Source organism: Buteo buteo, chromosome 9 (genome assembly GCF_964188355.1).
Source record: "Buteo buteo chromosome 9, bButBut1.hap1.1, whole genome shotgun sequence".
Classification (NCBI taxonomy): domain Eukaryota; kingdom Metazoa; phylum Chordata; class Aves; order Accipitriformes; family Accipitridae; genus Buteo; species Buteo buteo.
Genome location: NC_134179.1, coordinates 5,719,849 through 5,743,475, shown reverse-complemented (window position 1 = coordinate 5,743,475; position 23,627 = coordinate 5,719,849). Strand labels below are relative to the sequence as shown.

Genomic DNA, 23,627 nt, shown 5'->3' with positions numbered 1-23,627 from the left:
ACCTTGATTATTCAGCTTAAATTTTCCTCTCCTTAATTTAATTCCTTAACTTGTAAGAAAGCTCCATGAACTATGCAAAAAAACCTGCTTTCTTCTTCCAAAGGTTACCGTGCCCCCAATATTACTTGTCCTTTAGCTAAGTCATTATATTAAATTCTTTTAATCTTCCCTCCCATTAGTCTTTCCAATCACTTAGTCACCTTTCTTCTGGCTTCTCTGAACTTTTGTCAATTTGCATAATGGCTTTGTTAAGATGAATGAAGGAGAAAGTGAAGTGCAATGTATATTTTCGTGCAAACTGTTGAAACGTCAGTTTTAATTTTTGTATCGAATAAAACGCTGACTAAATGGACTGTAGAGGTGTCCACAGCAACATTTGAGGATGAAAGTTAATGGAATTGGGTACTGTTTTCTAACTGAGGTAACTGAGGTACTTCACATAGAGTTTAATTAGTAGCTGTCAGAACAAAAAGCAATAATATATTTGCTCATGAATAACACAGTTGTCTGAAGCTAAGCATGTTCTTTCTATGTTTCTATTCCACTTGATGTTTTAAAAGAAGGAAAATATTCCTTTAAACAGGAGCCTCTGTTTAGGCTTCTGATTATCTTACTTCTCCAGTTAATCGCTCTTTAGAGAATTGTTGCAGGGTTTTTTTGTTTTTTTTTTTTTTAAAACTGTCTAGACCTCTACTAAAAGACTTACTGTTAACTCCTCTACCAGCTGCAACATTATTAAATTCTTATCAAGTGATAGTGTTGTATACAGCCCAGGGTACATACAAGCGTTAACATGATAGGACTGCAGAAGAAGGGAAAGGAGAAAGCAGAGCTGGACTTCAGATTCCAAAATTTTGCATATGCAGAGAAAATTGGAGTCCATTTGGCTGCTAATTTCCTGCAGTACCAAGAAATCCTGTCCTTGTGTAACATGAATAAATCTCTTGTGGATAATTTTGATTTTGATTTTTTATTTTCTTCTCTTCCATTATCGTGAGGTGCATACTCACAAAAAAAAAATATGTAAGGTACTGGTCTTCAGCATATCACGTTTACAGATGGCTTGGTTTTCCCCAGGACTATAGTTCCTTGGAAGAGCTTCCGTCAGGCCTTGCATGAAGTGCATCCAATCAGTTCAGGGCTGGAAGCCATGGCCCTGAAGTCAACAATTGACTTGACGTGCAATGACTACATTTCAGTATTTGAATTTGATATCTTCACACGACTTTTTCAGGTAAGAATTGAGGAACATGAATCACTTGAAATGTGTCTCAGTGCTTCAGGTTAGACTCTTTTCCCAGGACAAACTGTATTTTACACACTAAAATGACATTACTTAGGCTGTAAGGGATTTGGTCATCTTGCCCTTCATCCCCTAAACAGCTCTAGTAATACTTAGGACCCTATATTGCAGTAAAAGTGTGTGATACTTCTGGTTGTAGAAAAAAAAATTTGTCTAAATATATACTGCAACTCTAAGGCACATTCACTATCCTCCCATGAATCAGTTTTTCCCGTTCAAAGGTCACTTTTAGACTGAAGTTCTGATAGAACTTCTGTAAGCCAGGAAATGTGAAGCTTAGTTTTATCAATCTGTCTTTCCTTGTCCTTTCTTTCTTGTCAGATTTATTTTCCATGGGGGGTTTGCTCAGAATGGAGCACAAGCATGGAAAGAAATTTGGGCTTTCCTAAGCTTTTGAACTGACACAGCCAGGATGTTGTGGACATGTCTGTGTTCTGTGCACGAGAAATATCTGTGTTACTGAAGTGATATTAATAGTAGGTAAAATTCCAACCCACAGTCTTTAATAGTGCTAAACTCAAAAACACAGCTTCTGATGGTGCAATTGGGTATTTACAAGAACAAACACTTACTTCTTTGGCTCTGACTTGCCTTTTCCCATGTGATAGGGTGGGTTGTAATTAAGATATGCCTAGATGAAAAATTCCCATGTTTGGTTTTGCAATGTAGCTGATCTCATTCAGTACTTTTTCCAACTATAGTACATAAAGAGCAAGTTAAGAGTTGCTGCAGTTTCTAAGAGATGCACAGTTCTTAGGGAGAGATAATATCTTCTTTTAGACAAGTTGAGAAATTTGGGAAAAATGGATGAGATTTAGACACCCAAGCCCTTCTCAGGATTGAGAGCTTCCAAATGGTTGTTAGGACTTTTTGTACATCGTTTTAAGGAATATGTAACATGCACGTGCTGGTTTATTTATTCAAATCTTAGACTAGCCACTAATCCTTGCCACACCCAAGTGAGGTTAGTTGGTTAAGGAGTAGTCACAAGCATCTTACACACAGTGAAACTGAGACAGAGAGGGGAGGTCACTTTCCTGAGGCCGTATAGGAAGTCGGTGTTAAGAGATCAGACTAGTCATGGTTTCTGGTCGTGTGCATAATCTTTTTAAACTCCTGTCTTTATCCCTGTCTCAGGAATGAGTCATTTTCTCTGCAGAAGCAGCACAAATTGGTAGCTATTCTTGAGCAGTCTTTTTGTGACCTCAGTGACTTCTCCCTTGGATTTTATTAAAGGAGTTTTGATTAAGGTCTGTCTCGGGTGATGTTTTTATCACTGACAAGAGAGAAACTCAAATGCTAAGGCTGCTGCATGAGAATGTAGGTTTTAGTTCCTCTACTGGATTTATGCTGGGATAAGAAACCTGCTTCTTTAACTGAAGGACTGATCCCTTTGATTAAGGAATATTGTATGTGTTGATACTTTTTAGAAGTGCATGGTTAATGTGTTTCTTTGTTGTTTCTATAGCCATGGTCCTCTTTGCTCAGGAACTGGAATAGCCTAGCCGTGACTCATCCTGGTTATATGGCATTCCTAACGTATGATGAGGTGAAAGCCCGGCTTCAGAAATTCATTCACAAACCTGGCAGGTTAGTGCTTGGCAGCACTGGCTTTTTTATCATTCTTGCTAACATAGCTGATTACTGTGGTGGTTGAGGAGATTGGTTTTATTTTGTCTTTGTCCTCCTTCCTCAGAAATTTAAATTGTGAAAAACCCTAGCTTGCCCTATATTTGGAGATTATCCTCTGTGTGGTGACTTACCTCCTGCCCACCCCCACAATTGTCACAACAGCTCCCTGGGGCCTGAGCACAGAGGCAGACGCTGCCAGAGTAGGCCTAAACAGTGGGCTGTTTAGGACCATGAATAAGGGAATGTGTCTGTAGGTCCCATAATTTTATGGTGTATATGCATAAAACCAGGAGAGCTGAGCAGATTGCAGCCCCCAGAAGCAGTGTGTATGTCTGAAGCCAACTTCAGACAGACAAGGCAGCTGACCAGTATTTGCTCTGGCAGAAAGCAGTGTGGCAGGCAGAGCAGGCTGGCTGCAAGGTAATGCTGTAGCCTGGGTGGACTTCAGAGGCTCTGGGGGCAACACATGCTTCTGTGGGCATTATGGACCTGAGCAGTTTTGGGCTACCTAATGTCCTGGGTAGAACTTGGCCCAATGCAACAGGGCTAACAGATTTTTCTTTATGCAGGAAGGGCCAAGTGTTCATTTCTGGAGGTTGTTGTTATGCTGTTAGTTCTGTGCTGGTTTTAAAAATGGAAACCTCGTGTAGTCTGTTGGTTCTGTTGTTTGTTGGGTTTTTTAAAGTTAATTTGAAACAAGTGATTTTAATGATGCTGACTTTTCTTGCTCTGGATTCTGGGTTTAATTTCACCTGGAGGCCAGTGCTTGAATGCTTTTCTCACTTAGTACCAGATTGCAAGGTTCTCCTTTGATCTGCCTGGGGGTAAATTGAGGAAAGCTGGTATAAATCATCAAGTTATTCCTACTATTTTTTATTTGCTGACTTGAGATAGCCAGACAAAGACTGCCTATTGGGCATTTAATCTTTTCTGTCTGTTCCAGTCCAAACTGAAGTTGCTTTTCCTTTGTGTGTTTTTAGTTATATTTTCCGATTGAGTTGTACACGACTCGGTCAGTGGGCCATTGGCTATGTCACTGCAGATGGGAACATTCTTCAGACAATCCCCCACAACAAACCTCTTTTTCAAGCACTGATTGATGGCTTCAGGGAAGGCTTGTAAGTAACTTTATCAAAATGAAGTTTTTTTGCCCTTTTGCCCTTTTTCACTGTGAGTTTGTTTTATAAAACTTAATCCTGTGGTGAGGTCTTAGTCAGTTGAATGGTAAAACGTACCCTCTGGGTTCATCACACATTATCTACTTCGCAGGAGAGGCAGCATGTTGCAGAGGTCAAGCAATCACTGTTGACATCACTGAGCCCCTTTTGGACATCTCTCAGCTCTTCCTTTTTATTTAGACCTTGATTCAGCAAAACAGTTCAGTCATGTGAATAGTCCCATTGATGTCAGTGGAATAATTCATATGCTTAACTGTTTTGGCACTCAAGAATGCTCAGACAGCTATCTTTGCACTGTAGAGCTGTACTGTCCCTTGCAATAGCAAACGATAAGTGTGTGTCAGTGTTTCCCTTGTCATAGATTCTTTTCCAGTCCTTAATTTGAGCCACGGCAACTGCTTATGGCATCAGTTTTCTTACTCTGGATATTACAGTTTCACTATAGGATGATTTAAGAAGAGTAGTCTGGGGCCATAACATCCTGTTTAAAATAAAAATTGATGCCAGGAAGGAAGACAAGCTTCTTTTTATTTTTAAGAATGACGTGTTTGGGTTTTGTCCGACAGTAAAATTCTTCCAAAACTTCTTTTGAATTCAGAATACCTTCAATTCCCACCCCTTGCTTCTCACCCTCATTCTTTCTTTCCTCCACCATCCCTAAAAGAAACTTTATATTTGTGTTCACACGCGTGTGCCTCTGTATGTGTATGCGTGTGTGTATATGCACATATAGAGAGAGACATCTTCTTTTTTCCCCAACTGCTTACAGTTATTTATTTCCTGATGGCCGGAATCAGAATCCTGACTTGACTGGCCTGTGTGAGCCCACACCTCAGGACCACATTAAAGTTACACAGGTGAGCAAAGTATACTATCCCTTGAAATTCACTTGCTTTCTTCCTAATTTCTAGCCTCCTCAGCTGTTTATACAATTCTGTCATACTTGGTATCCCCCAGGCTTGTTTTTAAGGCTGATGTATTGTATTTTACAGGACTTGCAGAAATCTTTGAATGGTAGGAATGGGCAGAGGAGATTGCAAAGATTAGGCAAAGCTTTATGCAGGGCTGACAGATTTTTAAGATTTTTTTTTTTTTTTTAAAGAATGTTCTGCCAAATATTGTTTCTCTTGTGCCATCCAGCATGTCTTGAGCCCTGATTTCCTAGGCTGTTCTTGGGACACCTAAATGAAAATCTGGGATAACTTGAAGCGCGCTTTTTTCAGAGCTTGACAGATGTATCTAATACATAAAATTGTAGTGAAATCTTTGCAGACTTCTGTTCTTCTTTGCACTGTGTTCTTGTGTTTGGAATTTTTTTTTTCCTGCAGATCTTGTGTTGGGTTTCTTGTAGCTATGACTAATCATGCTTGTTATTTGACAGTATCAACCATGTCTGTCTGTCTTTCCCCAAGGAACAATATGAATTGTATTGCGAGATGGGCTCCACGTTTCAGCTGTGTAAAATATGTGCTGAAAACGACAAGGATGTGAAGATTGAACCATGTGGCCATCTGATGTGCACGTCCTGTCTCACTGCATGGCAGGTGAGGCGTTGCCTCTTGTTAATCTATCTGAGTGAAGCTAGTCCCTCTTTTACAGAAGTGGTATATTCTCTTCTCAAAACTGTTCAGTTTCCTTCAGGTATGGAGATAAGATAGCATAACTAAGGACATAAGCTCATAGTTCAGTAATATCAGTGCATCTGTGCCAGCTTCACCAGCACAGGGAGAAGCTGGTTAGATGCCTGATCTCTTAATATAGGAATAGGCAGGAGTGCGAGGACTTGATAAAAAGCTGTTTCTCTACTTCAGAGGGAAAATAGTCCTCATAATTGTAGCACAGTTTGCCTTTGTCTTCCTCTCAGTTGAAAGGTACCTGCCAAAAAGCAGGTTTAAATCTCTTTGTATATTAACTATGTGTTGAATTTCTGCATCGTAGTGGCTGTTCTAACAGATTTCTTCTCTTCCCTGAAGGAATCAGAAGGCCAGGGTTGTCCTTTTTGCCGCTGTGAAATCAAAGGCACGGAGCCAATTGTAGTAGACCCATTTGACCCCAGAGGAGGGGGAGGATTATCACGGCAAGGGGCAGAAGGAACTCCCTCACCCAATTATGACGATGATGATGACGACAGAGCTGATGATTCCCTCTTCATGATGAAAGAACTCGCTGGTACCAAAGTAAGGTCACCAGAGTGTGTGCTAGTAGATGTGGCAGTATGTACAAAGACTGCATGTTCTCTATCAGTTTTTTGTGATCTTGAGTGATTTGTGCGTGTGAGGGTTGTCAGACTTTATAACAGGAAAGATTTTACTCAGTATGGAAAAGGTGGATTTAGGTTCAGTTTTGTCAGTTCAGTTTACACTGTCAGTTCTATTAAGCAATGGTGATCACACTTTAAAATCTTTGATCTTTTGTGGGTTGTTGAAAGGATCCACAGAAGGGTGAAAAGGCTGGCTTGACCTATTGGAATGTAAGATCTAGGTTTATAACACTTCTCTACATGCTTAGCAATGCTGCTTTCGATTTATTAGCCATAGTTCACCCATATCAGCAAAAATTCATCCATTTTCCCCGGTGATGAATACAACCAACCAGATATGGTCTTCCCAAGGTCCTGATGACTAATTGGGTAGAGAGCAGTCTATTTTGCTGAGGAAGTCAGTTTGACTGTCATCTTTTTATATGGTGTCTGATAAATTTGTATAATAAAGGTGTGATAACTCTCTGCCGTTAGTGCTACTTCCTGCCCAGAGATGTGTACAAGACAGGGATTCTTTATAGATGTTTTTTCTAAAAGCTCGTTGCTGCTCTTGCACATCTGCACTTAGAATTGTTTTACTGCATAGGGAAGTGGGTTTGAATTTGGCTCATTTTTAATAGTTGAATTCACTGAAATAAGCTGCCTTTCCTGGTCAGAAGGAATCCTCTATACTGATTTGCCTATGATCATGTTTCTCTTTAGCTTCCACCCTGTGAAATAGTGTACTGAACAGTAAACTGTATTCCTGGAGGTAGTTTTTGTATACATAGCTTGGGGAAGCAAAGCAATTTCCTCAGCATGACATCCTGTTGTGGTTTGCAGTAGGCTAGTACTCTGTATTAGTTGACATTAGTGAGTTCAAAACTGTGTAAAGCTTTTCAAAGTTAGAAAGCACTAGCCTTGCTTGTAAAAGAAACTTCATGAAAAAAGAGAAAAACAGGCGCTGTTCTGATTTGTGAGGTGGAAAAACGGCTTTCCAGGGACAAAAATTGAGGTGTTGGTGTACACTAGTGATTGCTGTAACACCCATGACACTGTAGTCAGTAGTTTGCACAGTGGTGCCTGCAGTGATAAGTAGGTTTTGCAGCAGATTATGCCCTCTTGCGTTGAAAAGAAATGAAGCTTTATTCTGCTCAGGGCCCAGTAAGGCAGGTTTGTTACTACAGCAAAACAGCTTGTCTTTTATTGTGCCATTGCTAAGTGTGCATTTTTAGTTGTGTGCCACAGCTAAGCTCATTGGTGACCTTCAAGGCTTGCTGCAAGTAAATGCAGTTGAGCTGTGAAATTGCCTTCATTTACTGGTGTATGTTTGTTACTAATATAGTCATTTGTTAACAATAGTGATACTGAAGCCAGTACAAGTCACAGAGCATGAAAGCCTCTCTAGAGAAAAGGAGTTCTGCTGGATTTTGTCATTTGTTGATTTTCCCATTCTTTTCTTTTTCAGGTCGAGCGTCCTCCTTCTCCGTTCTCAGTAGCTCCACAGGCCACCCTTCCTCCTGTGCCACCACGACTGGATCTTTTGCAGCAGCGAGTGTCCAATCCGCCTGGGGCTTCCAGTCCTGGGACCACTTCAAAGGTCAAACACAGTGTTTGCCCTTTCAGCTATGATTTTGATGGGGCAGGCAGTAAGAGCAGCATTGTTGGTGAACACTACATGTTCTCTGTGATATCCCTAAGTACTTTCACACAAGGCTTTTTTTTATTCCTTTTCTGTAGTCCTCTTAGGCCACTTACCTTTCATTCCCTAAGAGGGCCCAGTCTGTCCTGAAAGCAAATGCTTCTTTCTGGAATCTGTGGTAGGAGAGTCCCTTTTTGCTGTTTAAAGGGCCTGTCTTCACATTCATCCATGCAATTGCTAGAAAGAAGCTGGTCCTATGCTGAAGTACTTGCTCACTTAGGGTGACTGGTGTCCTCCTGTTGAGCTACCAAGTTATTGTTGTTACCAATATCTTCACTGGTTTTTCAACCTCAGCCACTGCTGCCTGTGCTCTTTGGAGCTGCATATATGGGCTTGTGTTTTGTTCTAGCTAGGAAGCTAGATGTGGGAAGGTGTTATATTCCTGTCCCAACTTTTCTTTTCTAAACAAATTTTTCCATTGAGCATTTTTTTTTCAGATAGAAAACTAAGGAAGGAATGAAATATGTGTGACTGGGAGAGATTAACTGGTTTTCTGATTGGCTAGCAGAAGGCAGTAGTGTGATCTCGGTGGTGTTTGGTCATTGGCTGTTGAGATATGGCAGTGGTTCTTCAGCTGGTTTGGATGAAGTAATGAAATAATGCTTGAAAGTTCATGCAGAAGAAAATATCCATTTCTATGAATGTTCATTGCTGACTGATGAATGGTAACTTGTATAAATAACCCACAATTGAATCTTTTTCTTGAATGATGGGTAACCTTTGTTTGGAATCCAATCTAATGCTGCTATAAGCTTTTTTTTTTTCCTTCAAGAAAAATAATCTGGGGTGTTTAGTGCCTGGCTGTAGCTGCATGTAGTTATTGAGTTATCTCTTCAAGCTAGTAGAGAAGGTGTCTTTGGAGGGTTAACATGTGGAGATGATCTCTACATCATTTGAGATAATTTCTTGTAAAAATAGATAAAACGAAACCCAGAACTCACCCTTCTGCCACCTGCCTTCCTCCTTTTTACATTTTGTGGCTAGACTACCTTTGTTAAGCAATATTTTACATTCTTCTGCCTTTCAGGCTGCACCTGGTACTCTTCACAAGGATAAACCTTTGCCAATCCCACCCACGCTCAGAGATCTCCCACCGCCACCACCTCCGGACAGGCCACATTCTATCGGGACTGAAGGTCGGCCTCAGAGACGTCCCCTGCCCTGCACACCAGGAGACTGTCCTTCGAGAGACAAACCACCCCCTGTGCCCTCCAACCGTCAGGCGGACCTGTGGCCATCCAGGCCAATTCCAAAAGCCCCATCTGTAGCTCTTAGCCCAGGTGACCCTTGGGCTGGGAGAGAACTGTCAAACAGGCACTCGCTGCCCTTTTCCTTGCCCTCTCAGATGGACTCCAGGCCTGACAGCCATCGGCTTGGGAGCACACTCAGCCTGGACAACCCAGTGGTGAGTAGGCCTATTGGAGGTGAAGGTAGTCTGTAAGGAATTAAGTCTTCCAAGGTGCCCTCTTCTAATAGTTTACATCTGAATAGGGCAATCTTGTGCCAAGGGAGAGATGGAAAGGAGCTGGTGAGTGCCCAGCAAGGGAGAATAATGAGAGGACTTCTTAGGGAAGTGCTTTCGTGCCTCTTGGGAGCAAGGCTGAGATCCTAGTTTGAGCAGTCATGAGCCACAAAAATTTCATGATCACTGTTCACCTTTCAGTTTTGGAAAACAGAATGTTTTGTATTGGGAGCTGGTATGCTGAAAAAGTGTAATTTACTCCTCTCAGTTTTCAGTCCTATAAAACCTACACACAGTAGCTATGATTAGTTTAACACAGTAAAATCTGAGTTAAATTTGGATCTGTTACTATTACCAGCGTCATGCTGTGTAACTTAGTAGTCCAACATATTGTTCTCTGAAAGAAATCCCAGGCAGTTTTGCTTTCTTGGATTCCATTCCCCTAATTTTTCCTTTTAAAACCTCCAGCTTTCTAAAATTGAAAGCAGGTATGTTTTTAGCCAAGTTGTCTAAGAAAATGACACTTGCACAGTTGTCATTCTGTCTCCGTATGTGTGTACTTGTCTATATCCTTTTCCTCTTGTACTCTATTTTGGCCTTTGGCCTATTTCAGCTGAATTTGCCAAAGCCATTGGAGTCTCAAAAGATATGAAGTTCCTGCAGGTTTTGTGTAAACAGGCAGTTGGCTACAGGAGAAAAACCCTGCTTGTGCCCTCACTGAGGGAAAACTGTCACAGAACTATTGGATTTCTAAGATGTCAGTAAATGCTTAGGAATAAATGAAGATGCTTCATTCCCCCAGAGGGTGTGTTGAATGACTGGCTGACAGCTTTGCAACTACACTGGTATATGTGGTGTTTCTGATTCCTGGTTTGGAATTTTTTCTTTCAGAGCTTGAACAGTGGTCCAACAACAACCTCAGAGTGTGAACACCCCAAAATTAAACCCTCCTCATCTGCCAATGCGATCTACTCCTTAGCTGCCAGGTCTGTTGTTTTCTAGCAAAAGTGCTCTTTTCTAACTTAGAGAATAGTAATTGCAGGGCTCTCTCCATGCTGGTGCCAGGGACAGAGTTTGACACAACTCTGTCAGCTTCAGTTTCAATCTCTGACAGATTCAAAATAAACAATCTAGAGAAAGTAGATGTAATCAGCATCCCAATACACAATCTAGAGAAATTAGATTAAATTAGCATCCCAAAGATCTGCAGATAGTGCTGGTAGTTACCCTTGGCTGTGGCAATAGGAAACAGGCTACAGTTGCCACTAGCTCTTTTATGAATTCACTTCTGAGTTGGTCTTTATGTGAAGTAGGTGATGTATAATGTGTATGGTATTGTCAGCTTCCTTTTGCATAATGGCTTTGTGCCAGCATGACCTTGCATCTGGGCTGCTGAGAGTCCGAAGAGCCAGGTTATTTCTTTAGATAGAATCACTATAAGATGGCTGCTTGCTACTTCACTGTGGATTTTAAAGGCCACTTTGATATTAGTTAGATTTGGCTTAGATGTTTTTCTGATGTTTATATCTTGTTTCTTCTGCCTCCAGACCACTGCCTGTACCAAAACTGCCTCCTGGGGAACAGTCTGAAAGCGATGAAGACACTGAATACATGTCACCATCCTCTCTGCCTGTGGTGCCTCCAGGTCCTGCTGTACAAAAACCAGAGATCAAAATGCCTTTGGAAATGACTCAGAGTTTACGGTGAGATTCTGTTTCTACATACTGTGCTTCCTCCTCACAGCTCTGGGAAAGCATATTTGTTTATTAGGGTGGAGATTTTGCTTGCTGGGTTTGCTGAATTCCCCCAGTGATATTCACCAGATCTAGGCTAGCATAGCTAACTGTAAATGAAATGTGACTACTTCTCTTTTGCAGAATCCTTTTCAAGTATTAAAGGAGTTAGATAACCACTCCTCCCTCTTTCTGCCAGTAACCTTTTGAGAGCAGCAGCAACTGAAATTCAAAATTCTATTAAAAGGTTGTGTTCTGGTGGTATCAATTAAATTATTTTAAGCTGATATGCTGTACTGCAATATACATTACTAAAGCATTTTCTGGAACATATATTCTTTCACAGAACAGTGGTGATTTCGCTTTGAAGTGGGGATCTGTGCAGAGTCTCAGTCACAGAGACTAGGTGGTGGTGGTTGACCACTGTCACTTGTCTGAAGGGAAATATGTGTTCTCTCCCTCAGCGTTTTAGACTGCAACCAGCAGACGGATGCCTGTATGTATGAAGCAATGTACAACATTCACTCCCAAGCAGCATCCTCTGCTTTCGAGACTGTCAACACTTCTGGTGAGTGGGTGTGCTAAAAAAACAACTGTGAAACTGGGGTACAATGAACTGGTCCCAGTCCCAGCTGGAACAGCGTTTTAGGCTAAATTAGATGTAACTTCCTTTCACTGTTAAAATAGCTAGGATGTATGTGGAAACATCTGGGTATGTGTACTGCAGACTGCACGTGGGGATGTTGTTGAGAACCCTGGATGGAATGCACTGTAAAAATACTCAGCAGTAGCTAAAAAAATTGCTGGTTTTGAAGATTTTTTTTTTTTTTTTTTCTTCCCCTGGGCAGCAGTTGTCAGCCCACATCTATCATAAGTATTTTTAATGTAATACTACCTTCTGGAAAGAGCTTCCATTGAATGCAGGGTTTTGGCAGCAAAACCTTAGTTCTGTGTCCTGTCAATGTTTGTGGACTACAGGGGAACAGAGTCTGCCTTGAGAGACGGAAGCTCTGGTCAGTCCCAGAGTTCTGTTTAGTCCCAGAGCTCAGAATGTGCCTCTTATTCTAGATGAAGGGGATCAGGCAGCAGCCACTGCCAGCAACGGCCCTGAAGAGTCAGAAAATGAAGAAGATGGCTATGATATCCCCAAACCACCACTACCGGTTGCTATTGCTCGTCGCACACTGTCTGATATCTCCAATGCCACACCTGCCTTCAGCCGAATGTCTTTGGAAAATGACCCTCTAACAGGTTAGAGAACACCTGAACTCTTCATGTTGTAGTGGGTACTAATGGCTTGCTATGCATGTTTGAAACTTAGGTCACTCACTCAAGGTTTTTTATGTAAGCTGTAAAATCAGGTTTATAAGGCAGAATTACACTGTTTCTTAGGTGTCCAGTTTGGTTTACAACTTGAATGCACTGCCTTGGTCATTTAATCACTGAGCTAGCAAATCACATTTAAAATCACAGTTAGGAAAACCTTTCCTCAGCTTAAAGGATACTCCTTAAGCCACTGTTTCCTACAGGGCATGCCTTTTGTACCAGGGCATACCAGGCCATGAAACAGAACTTCAGAATGTTACTGTTTATCAGTGTTCCAAGTAAAAGATGACATGACTGACCTTGCACAGCTTCTGTCTGGCTCAGTCTTGGCTGCGGTTATTGCCAGCAGATGGCATAAGTGTACTGTTTGATGCTGTCAGTTCCTTTGAGCAGGGACCTAGTGGCTCAGCAAGGTCAGCTTTTTGTCCCTGGGGAGTAGAGGACATCTTATCCTCCTCGCTGCAAGGCACATTCTCTGAGGGAGAAACTAAAGCCTCGCCTCTCCAAGAGCCTTTCTGAATAATGCTTGAGTTATTCCCTGCAACTGCCCAGCAACTCTAAAGGAAGCTCTGAAACTCTTCTTGTTGGGAGCTTTCAGCATGTCTGAACACCCTGGTGATTTGCCAAGTGAGAGGAATGAGTTTCTTGTTCCTTCTGGAGGCAGACAGGAGGCAGAGCCTCCTATAGCCAGGACCACTTGCCCCAGTGAGTATTCTGTTCACCTGCTTCACCACTTCCCCTTCCCTGAGCTTGCCCTTCTTCAGCGCTGAGAAGAATTTACTAGAGCAGAGAAGTTTATTAGCTTCTGCCACTCCTCCCTGCCTTACTTTTTCAGTCTGTCGCTGTGTCCGCAGGATGTGGTTGACCAGGGGTAAGAAGGGGCAGAGAGAGCTCACATCCTGCTTGCTCCCAAATGAAGTACTGAGCTTCATCACTGACCATTCTTTGTTTCTACAGCCCTGAAATAACAGTGCTGTTGTCCTGCTTTGTAGTGTTAGGAGATCCGCTAATGAAAAATGCTGTGGAAATGCTGATTGTTACTGCTCTGGGAAGCATATGCAGTTTTCTGAAACATTGGATAATAGCTACTGCTGAAGCATGGTGTTAAGCAAGCCTGACTAGTATGGGATGCATTTTGGCAGATTTATGTTCTCATGCATTGTGCCCTACAGTTTAGTTTCTTAATCATTTACCAAAAAAAAGCTGTGCTAGTAGTTGCCCTTTCAAATTGACCCATGGTCTCTGAAATTTGATCCAGTTCAAGCTGAAACAGCTTTTTCAAAAGACAATTGGGGGGAGAGAAGTGGGTAGTCCTTTTTCTCAAATGTACAAAAAGCCTTTTATGTATAAGAAGCTTGTACTTTGAAGATGAGGGAGTTGAACTGCATTGTGGTTGATGAGGAAGCTTCAATGAATTTGTTTCCTGAAGAGCCTTCTCTATCTTAGTGCTTTTGGTACAAGTTTTTCAGAAAGGCTCCACAATGACTGCTTCTTTTCTGACCAGTGCTGCAGTGTCCACTCTTAAAAAGGGATTGTTTGGACATTCTTAGTCTTACAGAATTGTCTGTTGTACACCAGTTCTACTGCTAGAAAACTCTTATCTTGAGTGCCTTGAGGAGTTTCTCCAGAAGACAAATAAAACTTTCTTGAAGGTGATGTCAAATACTCATGCAGAGTGAGTATTTGTGATTTGCAAAGTAGGCAAAAATGCTTTCTGCAATGATCCAGGAGGTTAGAACTCAAAAATTATCAGATGTTGGATTAACACATAAAGCAATGTGTTGGAGTGTTTGGTGTCTTGTTTGGTTTATTGGCTATTCTTTTTTTCTCCCCAAGAGTAGTGCGTGATGTGGCTACTGACAAGTAACACATCTGATTGACTTAAGAGAAAAGGCAGAACAGGCTGAGATTGCTGATCTGCCATAGCTGCCAGCCATTAGGTAGGGTGAGCTTCAGCAGGAGCTCTTGTAGATGGCCATGGCCTGCTGATGGGCTGGGAGAGGAGCAGACCCTTCAGAGAACGTAATTCAGTTGCTTGAGCAATTGTGGTGGATGAGTTGTAACTGATAGATCTGGTTTTGTGCATACACTCCCTCACGCTGCAATGTGGACAACAGTTTTGTGAGGAGAGGTCAGCATCTGGACAGTTAGACTGGGGGTTGCTGTCTGATTCTAGAAGGAAATAAGATGTTTGGTAAAGTTGCATATTCTTAGTGTCTTTTTTTTCCCAGCACGTCTCTGTTTCTTGTTCTAAGGCTGATACCTGAGCTCTGCTCACAGGCACACATACATCCTTTGTCAACTTTTTCTATTTATGTGGTTTTATCTTAATAAATGAGCCTGATGTGGCTTCCTAATTAAAGAAAATCTCCATAGCCGTTTTTTGCATACAAGAGGGGAAGCTGAGCTAATCCATACCATTGTGAGAGGTTAGGCTGGTTGGAGAAAGTGGCGTAGCTTTTAGTGGCATGTTTTTGAAGTGCCATTTATCAGTCTAGTGGCATTTCTGCTTTGTTCCAAGCAAGAATCATATGTCCTTTTTTGAAGTGATGTGTTTGTTTCTTCTTCCAGGTTTTACAGATGGCTCTCAAGTTCCAGAAAGGCCGCCAAAGCCGCTACCACGGAGAATAAATTCAGAGCGGAAAGCAGGGAGCTGCCAAGCAGGCGGAGCCAGCAGTGGGACCAGTGCGTCACTGCAACTCTCCAGTGAGATTGAGAATCTAATGAGCCAAGGTTACTCATATCAGGACATTCAGAAAGCACTGGTCATTGCACATAACAATATTGAAATGGCCAAGAATATTCTCCGGGAGTTTGTTTCCATTTCCTCCCCTGCGCATGTGGCCACATAGCACATTACCTCCACACCTGCAACTTCTGTGGACCAACTGCCTGGGCAGCCATAGCCCAGCTACGCACCAAAGGGGAAGGGGGTTCCTATAGAGACTTCATGCTGAGGTCAGTCCTGCCTCTTAAAAGAATCAGTTATCAGGTTTTTGTGGTTCCAGATTTCAAAGCAGTGGAATGAAATGGAGCAGAATGGTGTTTTATACAGTGTATGTCTTGGAGTCCTTTACCCCTACCTCTTGTTTGAGAGAACAGATTTATTTCCAGGGTGTTGGTAGAGAAAGGCATCGCAACAAGGGATCCCCGAGCTGATGCCCTGGAGGCTGGGGGGGAGTGTTTTGTGCTGTGAATTCTAAGTGAATGCTCTGAGAAACAAAGTCTCGAGGTCGGTGTGGTGTGTCCTGTGGTTCATGGTACTAGGTTTGGTTCTGTTAGCTGCTGTGTGTCTGGCTCAGGCTTTTTAGAGCAGCTGGGAGGTCACTTTCTGCTGGGAATAAGTAGGAGACCTTGGAAGAATCTTCTGATTGCTTCCTGTTTGCCATGGCATTTTTCCCCCTTGCCTGTAATAATACCATTTATTGCTTATGATTCAAGTCCTCCCTTTTTGCCTGGAGATAGCGTGACTAGCTTCTGTCAGGCATTTTGATCTTGACAGTGCTGGGAGTTGGATTTCTCTCATATGTGTCCTCTTGCCAGCAGCACTGGCAGCACCAGATTCCAGGCAGCTAGATGTGCTGAAAGTTTTGTGTGTTTTTGAGGGGTGGGAGAGGGTGGGAAGAATTTGAGTCAGAGCAAAGAACTGGCTGCTGCTTCTCTTTTTAGCCTTGAGCATTTTGTGCTTCAATGCTCAAACTTGATTGTGGCCCTGCTGGGCTTGAGCAGCCATCACTGGACACTCCCATGCGCTCTTTCTCTAGGAATGTTGCACCTGGTAAATATGATGTTTTATTTATCTTAATTGCATGGTGGCTGTCGCAGAGTACTGGCCTTCATGCCCATTCCATCATCTCCTTCAGAGAACTTTAGCGGGAGCCAGCTGTCGTTGTGCCAGGCTGTTTTGTGGAATTGGTAGATGCAGCTGATGTATTCGTTGGTATCTTACCTGCTTTACCAGTAAAAGAAATGCAGCAGTTCTCTGCATGGCTATCAAAACAATGTGGGGGCTCTTCTTTCCATTTCCATTATTCTAAGGTATTGCCAGAGCTTATGTTAAAACAGATCTGGGAAACTTCTGTATTTGTAAAATGATCGCACAGCTTTAAAAGTCAGTACTCAGCTGTTACTTTGAAAAAACCTGACTTGAATACTCAGCTACTTAGCTCTGTTCATATATGCTTGACGTGCGAGAAGTGTATGGTTCTTTTTGAGAGGATGTAAATCAAGTAGGGTACGCAGATCACAGCCTGACAGACGAACAAGTGCTCTGTGTACACTGAGAGGCTATTAGACTTTTGAAGCATGTCTAGTATTATTTGCATCTCTCTAAGGGCAGCAGTAGTCACTAGGCAAAGGGTTGCAACTTGAAATGTTGGAGTGATTATGGCAGTTGGATGCAGTTTAGCCTTTTAAAGAATCCAGTAGCTGGGCCCAGATCTCAGAGAAACTTGGCAATTGGCAGAGAGAACTTAACAAGTATTATCAAAGGGAACTAAGCTTAAAATGTTTGGTTTATGTAGAGTATAGGTTTCTCTCTAGATCTACACCTTTATAAATTGATGCAGTGAGTTCCAGGCAGTTTAAAAGCATGAACTGTCCCTCTTTACTCCTCTCCTTTCTGTAGTAAAGAAAATGTTCTCTGAAACTGTAAGGAGATCTCCTGCAACATTTGCAGGCTGTCACCACTGTTGCTATTTTGGGGCCAGGGCTGAAACTTGCAAATGCAGCACACTGATGAGATTTATGTCAGTGGGCATGGTGCTGTGCAATGGTGCAGAGAGAGGTCAGGTGCAGCCAGGAGCAGCGTCTGGCCTTGGTGAAAGTGCTGAGTTGCAGAGAAGGTGATGTCAGTGCATATTGTACTCGGGGAAGAAGAACTGTTGTTTTTCCTCTGCCCATGTGTGCAACAGTCAGCAGTATCGTGAACCAGTCCTGCTTTTTCTGTGTGAAGCGTTCTGCCAGTTACACATGGCAGCCTTGGTCAGTGTGTCTGTAGGAGCTTCTAGAGAAGCAAGCCCAGCACTGATGCTGCTGAGGCAGGAACATGGGGCAGCTCTGGTTGTTCTCTCAGTAGATCTGCACGTTACACTTGTGAGCCTGAGCAACCAGTCCTAGTGTATGAGAGTTATTTCCTGGCTTTGTCCTGGAGAACCAGGTAAAAACCCTTTTGTGAGGGAGCACTACGGTTTTATTTCCCTCTTTCGTATTCTCTCCAGTGCTGCCGCTAGCTCCGTGTTTCGTTTGGAGCCACTTTGTTTCTGACTTGCTGTGTAAACTCAGTGCAAATGTGTTCAAGTGTGGCATGTGACTCTTGCCACTGCCAAGGCTGTGTAAGAGCCAAGTCCAGCTAGCTAGAAAGCCTTAACTCTTGTCTTGCACAGTGTGTGTGATCAGACTAGTGATGCCCTGTCCCATACAAGCCCTTTATTACAGGCTTGTTGTAATGTTAAATTAAATCCTGCCTAGCAGAGCTATTACAAGCCAGTCTTTGGGGTTTATGTGCTGAGAGACGTATCTATGGGTATTGTTCCAGGTATTAGAGATTAGAGAGAGCAGTCTTTGTGGCATGTATCACTAATTTTTCTGCATGTGTCCTTTCTGTGCACTGTTTGTGTCTCAAACTGATTTAAAAAACTTAAGTCTTGGCTTTTCTTCCTTAGAAATGTAAGCCTTTGCTAGTACCACTGAAGTGCAGCAGAGTCCTGACCATGTCTTATGGCTGTGCTCTGTGAAGTCAATCCAGGCACTGTACAGTGTATTTTTCTTGTTCTTTCAGAAAGGTAAGCCTAAGATTGATTTCTCTTTTTTTTCCCTTCACCTCCTTGATCTTTATTCTTAAGAAGTTAACTTTATGATGCTACTTTAAAAAGAAGAAAAAAAAAACCAACCCAAATGTCTAGTGCCTTTCTTAAGGGAATGCTGCATCGCTAGGCTGGATTTGAGTATCCATCCCTCTGTGAAAATGAAGAGCCCGAACTAGACAAGCTGTAAAGATGCCTTTGAGCATGAGACTGCTTTGAAAGGGGTGAAAAGAAGGGGCAAGAAAGATGGGCAATTGTCACTTCAACTTTGACACTGTGTTTTGTAGCATTTCAGCTGTGGAGGTTTCCTACTTTACCTGTTACTAACAGTGACTTGTCTGGACTGGTGCTGTACTAAGCTTGGTGTGAAGACAGTAGAATTGTAAGACAGATTGGTTTTGTTTGTAACAAAATACGAGTTCTGCTCATAAAAAATGCTGGTTTTCCCCCTACCTGTCAACCCTGGACACAAAGCAAGCAGAAAACACTTTGCACAGTAAGAGTTGGGCACAAAATGTGTGGGACCAGTATGCATCCCTGCGCAGCGAGCAGCAGGTAGCTGTGGAAAGCAGGCAAGTATCATCTGTTCTGAACAGGGTTTCCGGCTGACTTAGTATGTTCAATGCCACTGTAGCTGAATGGGAATCTGAAATGAGACATATCCTGCCAGGGGTGTGGTAAAACTTGTCTGCTGCACTGCCCTTGCGTGTCTGTCTCTGCCAAGTGCTGCAACTTGAGGCATGGAGTGTTTCTGCTGGGATCCAGCGGACTTGCTTTCACTATAAACAGCTTTTCTGCATGCCCTTCACTGAGCCCTTACCTTGGGGGAGCCGGATAGGCTCAGAGTACAGCATGTTGCTTCCTGCACTAGACTGATTACATTACTGTAGCTAATCCTGAGGCAGGGTCATTACTGTAAATGTTTTTTTCAGTTGAGCAAGAAAAAATGCAACTCCCCGCGCACTTTCTTAAAGGTGCCACTTTAAAAATTAGTGGGGAATAAGGACACTTATTTTTAAAGTTCCTAATAGACATCTTTTTTGAAATTCCCAGTGGGGGAGGAACAGTTGTTCTTTCTCTTGAATGACAAATACCAATTTGTATAATATCAGTGTTAAAAATGTTGAGATTTTCACAAAATATTTTAAAAAATATAATAGTGTCATTAATATAAAAATATAATAGCAGTATTTAATCCTTTCAGATCTGTAAAGAATAAGGAAAAACAGAAGGTAAATATTCTTACAGAGAGTAGCTGAGCTTTAAGGTTCACTTGGTTTAAAGTCCTCATTTTGTTTGCAAATGCATTGTTAATGTTTAGAGGTTATACTAATGTTATTTATTAATTGTTTTCATTCTTGTATGCTGCCCACTAAGAGCTTCTTTGTTTGGGATTTCATTCACCTGTGTCAGTAAAAAGAAAACAAAACAAAGTTTTATTTTTAAATAAAATTTCCTTTGTTGTAGCATATTGTCTGTGTTGTGTTGGTTCTGTAAGCCCTGGAAAAAGAATATCCTGCTCAAGCTTGTCTCGGTCATCTTGTTCAGGGTGCCCAAGTCTGAGATGTTCAGTTAGTATCCTGGATCTCTTGCAGACTTTGACTGACTTTGTCGCTATTTTAACTCTTACCACAATTATCTGTTAAATTGAAATTCGTATCATGGATACTAACAAACAGAGGGCAGGAAAGATTTATATAAAGTTTATACTAATAAGTCTATTTATAGAGTTAACGTATTCTAATAGAATTGATTAATAGAGTCTATAATCCATCAGGACATATTAGAGTCTGAGAATGACATTAATGGGTTTGTTAACATCCATGAACAGAGTCTAAGGGAGTCCATAGGAATCTAGTAAAGTCTGATGGGTTCTGCAGTGTCTGTTGGGGTCTAGCAGATCCTGAAGTGTCAGTCCCACTCTGCTGCAGTCTGTTAGGCTCCATTTGCCTCTCACAGAGTCTGTTAGTACATTACTATAGACTCTAAATTACTTTTATAATAACTGCATAGCATTTCTGCAATTACATATATTACACAATTGTGGAATGCAATTATATGTTACATGTATGTAATTTTGGATTTATTATATATCCTTTATACATAGATAACATTACTGTTTGCTGGATATGGATGGTTTATCTGTTAGATGCTGTTGGAGTCCAATATACCCTGCCAGAGTTTGTGAGACTCTGCAGGGGGGCTGTGCAAGTATATGACAGAGGACAAGACCTGTGATGCTCTAACAGAATCTGTCAGCCTTGAATCATGTTCCATAGACACTGGTGGAGTCTGGTGAGCCTATAGCATCCAGCAGAGTCTGGCAGGTTCTGGACTCCAGAGCCTGGAGCCTCTATTAAATGAAATAGGCTTGAGGACAAGCTGACCCAGCTGACCAGCCCTGACCTGCCCCCCCACCACCACCACCCCTCCGGATATTTGGGGTTAACTGATGTTACTTGGGGTCAAATAAGGACACACAGGTCACATGTGGTCAAGGGAACTCCTCAGACAAGTCATGTTGGGGTCAAATGAGGACATGGGGGTCAAGTGAACCCCTCAGAGAAGTCACTGCAGGTTAACTGGGGTCAAATGAGGACATGGGGGTCAACTGAGGTCAAGTGAACCCCTCAAAAATGCCACTGTGGGGTTAACTGGGGTCAAATAAGAACATGGGGGTCAAGTGAACCCCTCAAAAATGTCACTGTGGGGTTAAATGAGGTTAATTGGGGTCAAATGAGGACACAGGGGTCAAGATCGAGTGAACACCTCAAAGACTCACTGTGGATTAGTTGGGGTCAAATGAGGACATGGGGGTCAACTGAGGTTGAATGAACACCTCAAGGAAGTCACCATGGGGTAAGTCTGGTTAATCAGGGTCAAATGAGGTTAACTGGGGTCAAATGAAGACGTGGGGATCAAAGGAGCATAACAGGGGTTAAATAATATGAACTGGGGTCAAATGGGGGGGCACGTGGGGTTTCTAGTATCAAGCGCTGTCATCCTAGTTAAATGGAGTCAGAGGAATCAGATGGGTCACACGGGGTCCTGTGGTGTCATCTATAATGTGAACTATGTCTTATTATCTGATCCGTGGTTATTACGACCTATTGGAGGTGTTAGTACAGTTAGCTAGTGCTGTCTGATGGATTCTAACAAGTCAGTGTATTGACACAGTTGTCTGTTAGTGTTTATTATCATTGACCCTAGCTGTTCGCATAGCTATGTTATAGACTCAGATAACAGTGCAACAGAATTGGATTTATTTATTAGGGGGTTATGAGTATCTATCATAGCTAGTAAAACAATTCTGTTTGTTAGAACTCAATAGATTCTAATACTGCAATTATCAATGAGTACTAGTATCTACAGAAGCTACTAATAGGGTTATTCATTAGTTATCGGTATCAACTGGAATCCACTAACAGAGTTGATTTTATTATTATTAGTGTTTATAGTAGCTATCGTTAACAGACAATTCTGTTTATTGATTATAATAGACCAGAATATTACGGCTATCAGCTACTGTAGACACTAATAGTTAATAATAGTATTTCAATTTTTAGAATTGATTCTATTAAAACAATGGTCTATTAGTAATTATAAGCATTTACAGCAGCGAGTAGGAAAGTTTTCTTGTAGATTCTAATAATAGATACTTTATAGGTTGAAATAGCTACTTATTACTCCCTACTATAGATACTAATACATAGTCCTATTAGATTCTAACAATAGTTATCTATGAGTAGCAGTTACAGTAGCTGGTCCTGAAATTATCTATCAGACTCTATCAGAATGTAGTTGTAGATTTGTCGGTTTATTAGTATCTACCACAGCTGGCAATAAGATTTTCTTTGATAATCTACCAGTATCTAATAATACTACTATTAATTAAGTAGTTATTAGCATCTATATTAGCTAGAAATAGTCTAGTAGAATTTATAACAGAATCTACTTATAGAATTATCAATAGTAGTTATTAATGCAATTATCTATTAGACTGATTAGAATTCATGAATGGAATGTCTTATTAGTACACTTAATAGCTAGCCATATAATTTTGTCTCAATCTATCAGAATCTTTTAACAGAATTATCTATTCGTATCTGTATTAGTACTATTGTAATTATCTATTAAAAGCTATTACTATTAGTATCTAATAAATTAACTACCTATTTGTATTTAGTATCTATAGTAGTTATTAATACAATTACTAATTAAAATGTATTAGACTATATCAATAAGAATTATCTGTTAGGATCTAGAGTACTTAATATATGAGTAACAGTTATAATCTATTAGAATTCTTTAAGGGGAAAATCCATTAATATCTATTAGTATCTACAGTAGCTATCAATTATCTACTATAATGTCTTGTTACCTATTAGAATCTGTTACCTATAAGTAGTCTTTAGTATCTTTATTAAGCTATTAGTACAACTATCTAATAGATTCTGTTAGGATCTACTGAAGTCTATTGCCAGTATTACCTTTTAGTATCTACCATCACTAGTAATATAATTATATATTACAATCTAATACTACAACTGTCTCTTATAAATCTACTAATGTATTCTAAGTAGTGGTAGTTATTAGTGTCCGTATTAGCTGTTAATGAAATCACCTACTAGAATCCATAGAATTATCTGTTACCAGCTACAGGGGGTATAAACATGTCATCTGTTAGAACCTCAACGGGATTATTGACTAATAGCTATCTGCAACTCATTAACCATTACCTGCTGCTACCTCTTAGTATTTGGTATCAGACTTGTCCAGCACCTGTTAACAGCACTGTCTCTTACCAGTGAACAGAACACATTTTCCTGCCCTAGCCCCAGTGCAAAGGTGGGTTAAGCCAACACTGGTCTGCTGGCTTCATCTGGGAAGCAAAGGGCCATTTCTGGCACAAGCCGCAGCACAGCACCATGTGCCACTGCAGGTGCCTTGTTGAGAGCAGCCGGGCCGAGACCCTGGGGCAGCAGCCACCAGGCTCTCTGCAACCTCCAGTGGTGTCCCAAGTGCCAGAGGCTTGAGCTGACACTCATGCTGCGATTTAAGCCTGTTTCCTAGCTGAAAGTCCCACAGTTGCGGAAGCAAACCTAAAGGTGGTAGCGCACAGTGCCACTGTGCCAGCCTTGGTAGCCTGCTCCTGGGGAAGGGAGCCTTGAAATGGAGCAGGGACAGGGGAGACACACTGCCCTTACCTTTCTCATGGGGCAGCTGCTAGCAGGAACAAACTCAGAAC

General features: G+C 41.5%; 1 protein-coding gene across 2 annotated transcripts in view; it reads left to right on the top strand.

Moving 5' to 3' along the window:
• Positions 1 to 16,177, top strand: part of CBL (Cbl proto-oncogene) — a 41,854-nt gene extending 25,677 nt beyond the window's left edge. For both annotated transcript variants that reach the window (XM_075035067.1, XM_075035068.1), the window contains 13 exons: positions 1,078 to 1,234; positions 2,772 to 2,893; positions 3,916 to 4,053; positions 4,883 to 4,970; positions 5,526 to 5,657; positions 6,087 to 6,290; positions 7,821 to 7,952; positions 9,082 to 9,459; positions 10,408 to 10,502; positions 11,064 to 11,219; positions 11,714 to 11,817; positions 12,318 to 12,500; positions 15,147 to 16,177. In XM_075035067.1, coding sequence (XP_074891168.1) covers positions 1,078 to 1,234; positions 2,772 to 2,893; positions 3,916 to 4,053; positions 4,883 to 4,970; positions 5,526 to 5,657; positions 6,087 to 6,290; positions 7,821 to 7,952; positions 9,082 to 9,459; positions 10,408 to 10,502; positions 11,064 to 11,219; positions 11,714 to 11,817; positions 12,318 to 12,500; positions 15,147 to 15,427 — 2,170 coding nt within the window. In that variant the 3' untranslated portion in view covers positions 15,428 to 16,177. The remainder of the gene's footprint in view (positions 1 to 1,077; positions 1,235 to 2,771; positions 2,894 to 3,915; positions 4,054 to 4,882; positions 4,971 to 5,525; positions 5,658 to 6,086; positions 6,291 to 7,820; positions 7,953 to 9,081; positions 9,460 to 10,407; positions 10,503 to 11,063; positions 11,220 to 11,713; positions 11,818 to 12,317; positions 12,501 to 15,146) is intronic.
• The last annotated feature ends 7,450 nt before the right edge of the window (positions 16,178 to 23,627 follow it).